The sequence below is a fragment of the Aplysia californica genome, unplaced genomic scaffold, assembly GCF_000002075.1.
Source record: "Aplysia californica isolate F4 #8 unplaced genomic scaffold, AplCal3.0 scaffold00292, whole genome shotgun sequence".
Taxonomy (NCBI): Eukaryota; Metazoa; Mollusca; class Gastropoda; order Aplysiida; family Aplysiidae; genus Aplysia; species Aplysia californica.
The window spans coordinates 927707-930641 of NW_004797562.1; the positions used below are offsets into that span (position 1 = coordinate 927707).

The 2935-nt window shown below is 37.1% G+C and overlaps 1 protein-coding gene across 1 annotated transcript in view; it reads left to right on the top strand.

Annotated features, from left to right (window-relative positions):
• The window catches only part of LOC101856583 (aminopeptidase N), a gene marked incomplete at its 3' end in the record, with an annotated part of 43582 nt that overhangs the window by 33721 nt on the left and 6926 nt on the right, over positions 1–2935 (top strand). The window contains 3 exon segments of the mRNA XM_013084428.2: positions 87–238; positions 840–895; positions 1859–2006. Coding sequence (XP_012939882.1) covers positions 87–238; positions 840–895; positions 1859–2006 — 356 coding nt within the window.

Below are 2935 nucleotides of genomic sequence, written 5' to 3' on the forward strand. Positions count from 1 at the left end.
CACATACACACACACATACACACACACACACACACACACACACACATACACGTACACACACACATTACTGTATTGTCTTTCCTCAGAAACATTCAACATTGGCGCCAACAACCTTCCCCCGACCTCTGACTCTCAGGGCTGGATCCTGGCAAACGTACAACAGAACGGTTACTACCGAGTCAACTACCCACTTGGCAACTGGAAGGCTCTTACTGACCAGCTCAAAGACAACCATACTGTAAGTTGGGTGTTCTTTGTAGATGTAACTTGTTCAAGGGCTAACTATAGGCCATACTGTTAGTTGTTTTTCTATGGTTTAATTAGTGACTTTTGCTCACTTTTGGTGCAGGTAAATATTTTTGGTAACCTCCAAAATCTGGGTTAGCCCGTTTGTCATTAAAAGCGACCAATTAATTGTCCCAGAGCTAAATTACCACTATTGGGTTTTTGAGATATTATTATTATTTTATTCAAACGAAGACTGACAATCTATTTATAGATTTGTGTATGGTTGTGGGGGACTTGATGGAGTGTGCTCCTTCTTTCCTACCACACATCTTTCTCTCTGATCTCTCCTATTTATTTTCTTTGTTTGTTACTCTCTATTAAAGCTTTCGATTTTGTTTCTTTTTTTTTTCTTGTCTTTTCTTGTCTTTTCTTGTCTGTTTTTTTCCCGCGGGCGGGCACTTATATCACATAATATTTGTGTTTAAAGTGCCGTGAGTAAAACTCTTTCTAAAACTAAAACTAAACAGCATGTATATGACCTATTTGTGATATTATGCAGTAAAACGTATCTAAATAAAACTGTGGCTTTTACTTTCATGCGTCTGCTGCAGATTATATCTACAATCAACAGAGCACAACTCATCAATGACGCTTGGAACCTCGCCAAGTGAGTTCTAACAAACATGCTACAATCTCTTTTTCGTTTTCATCTGCCTATTTAAAAATATTCTATAGCTTGTTTACTTCCATTTTTTTACTAAAAAAAGAATTCTACAGTTGGTTCACTTTCATCAGCCCAATTTAAAAGATTCTACAGCTTGTTCAGTCTCATATGCCCATATTTAAAACGATTCTATACCTTGTTCCCTTCCATCTGTTCACTTAAAAACATTTCCATCGTATGTTTACTCTCATATGTCTACTTTAAAAGATTCTATAGCTTATTTATTTTCATGTGCCCACTTAAAACTATTTCTATAATTTCTTTACTCTGTCCATTTAAAAAAGAGTTCTAGCACATTTATTGATTTTCCGATTCTCACGTACCTTTGCATGGCGCTCTTGTAGGCCAAATACCAAGCACATTTCCCCCCAAAAAAATTCTTGATACAGTAACAAATAAGTTTCTTATTTATTGTTTATAGGCTTTCTATACTGTAAGTTGTTTATAGTTAACTATACTCTTTTTCTGCCAAAAGCCATGTTAACCCTTGTTACTTCTATTTCTGCTGTCGTTGGCTTAGTGCAAACTATAATAATGATATCAACAGTTATAATAATAATAATAATAATAAGGATAATAATAATAAAAATAATAGATAGATAGATAGATAACACTTGTATAGCGCAATTCCCCGCTCTATGCGTTTTACAATCGGTACTATTATCTCAGCAGACCTGATGGCATTCTGAAACAATTTCAACTTTGTGGGAGGTACACATTGCATGCCGCCTTTTTACAGGCACTAAAACACTAGCATACTTGCTCAAACAAACACCATTATTTATTGCGTGAATTATCTGCGTTTGCCGGAGTCTTGCACCCAGCCAACGAAAAGCATTGGTCATCGTCAGACATTGACGAAACAATTACTTTCACACACATGCTAAAGAACCATCCTTTTCCCAGGTCCGGTGAGCTCGGCCTGGAGACGGCTCTGTCCACCATTGAGTACCTGGACACAGAGAGGGATTACGTCCCCTGGGCCGCCGCTATCAAGGAGACCGCCTACGTCACTAGGATGCTGTCTCTCACCTCGCTCAACGGGCCTTTCCGGGTACGGTTTTCCAGTCTTCTCTAATAAAATATTAGGTATATTATATTATATTATATACTTTTATATTATATACTATTACATACTATTGTATACTAACAAAGATAGTACACAACAAGATGGTCCACTCAGAGAAAAAAGTGTCCGCCGGAAGTCTACTCTTTGCTTCAGATGGCGTTGCAGTCTGTTTTGAAGCTCTCTTTCGTTTCTCCAGAAGAAGAATAGGAATATCACCTCCTTGCAGTTCATCAGCAGTTCGGGTTCGTTCAGTGCGGAGTTTTAGGGTTTAAAATTTTTTTAATAACCTCTCGCCTTTCATTCTAAAGTCAAATTAAACGAAGAAAACAGTCGCCCTTTCCTCAGGAAGGTTTTTTTTTTTGTCAGCGTAACCATTAAAAAAAGCGTTCTTCCGAAATTTGAGTTCTTATTTATTCAAAAACTTGTTAGTTTCACTTTGATTTTTTAAAACAGAAGTAGGGTAAGTCTTTTCGTAAAGGGTGCGCTTTTGCGAAGAGGGTGCCCCCGAATTTTGAGGACATTTTTCTAATTGGCTCAAAGAGAGGAGTGAACCCTCTTGTTATGTAGACTCTTTGATACTACTAGCTGGATACCCCGTTCTATGAACGGACTCAAAATCGTCAGGTTATTGTGGATTCAGCGCGCACTGCTTGTGAACGGAAGTCTCAATTTTTATATCATGGGAAACAAAATATGTCTTGAACACTGCATTGAAATGACGAACGGGAAAATCGTAAACGACGGTAGTGGTTTTCTATTTTTCTATTTTTTTAGGCGAATGCAAACACTTATGAATTGATAGAAACGTAGCTTTGTCTTTAAGATGGTTCTGCGTTCGGTAGTTTTTTTAGCTGTATAAAACAATCATCCACATGTACGCAATTATATAGAGAGAGATTATATTATATTATATT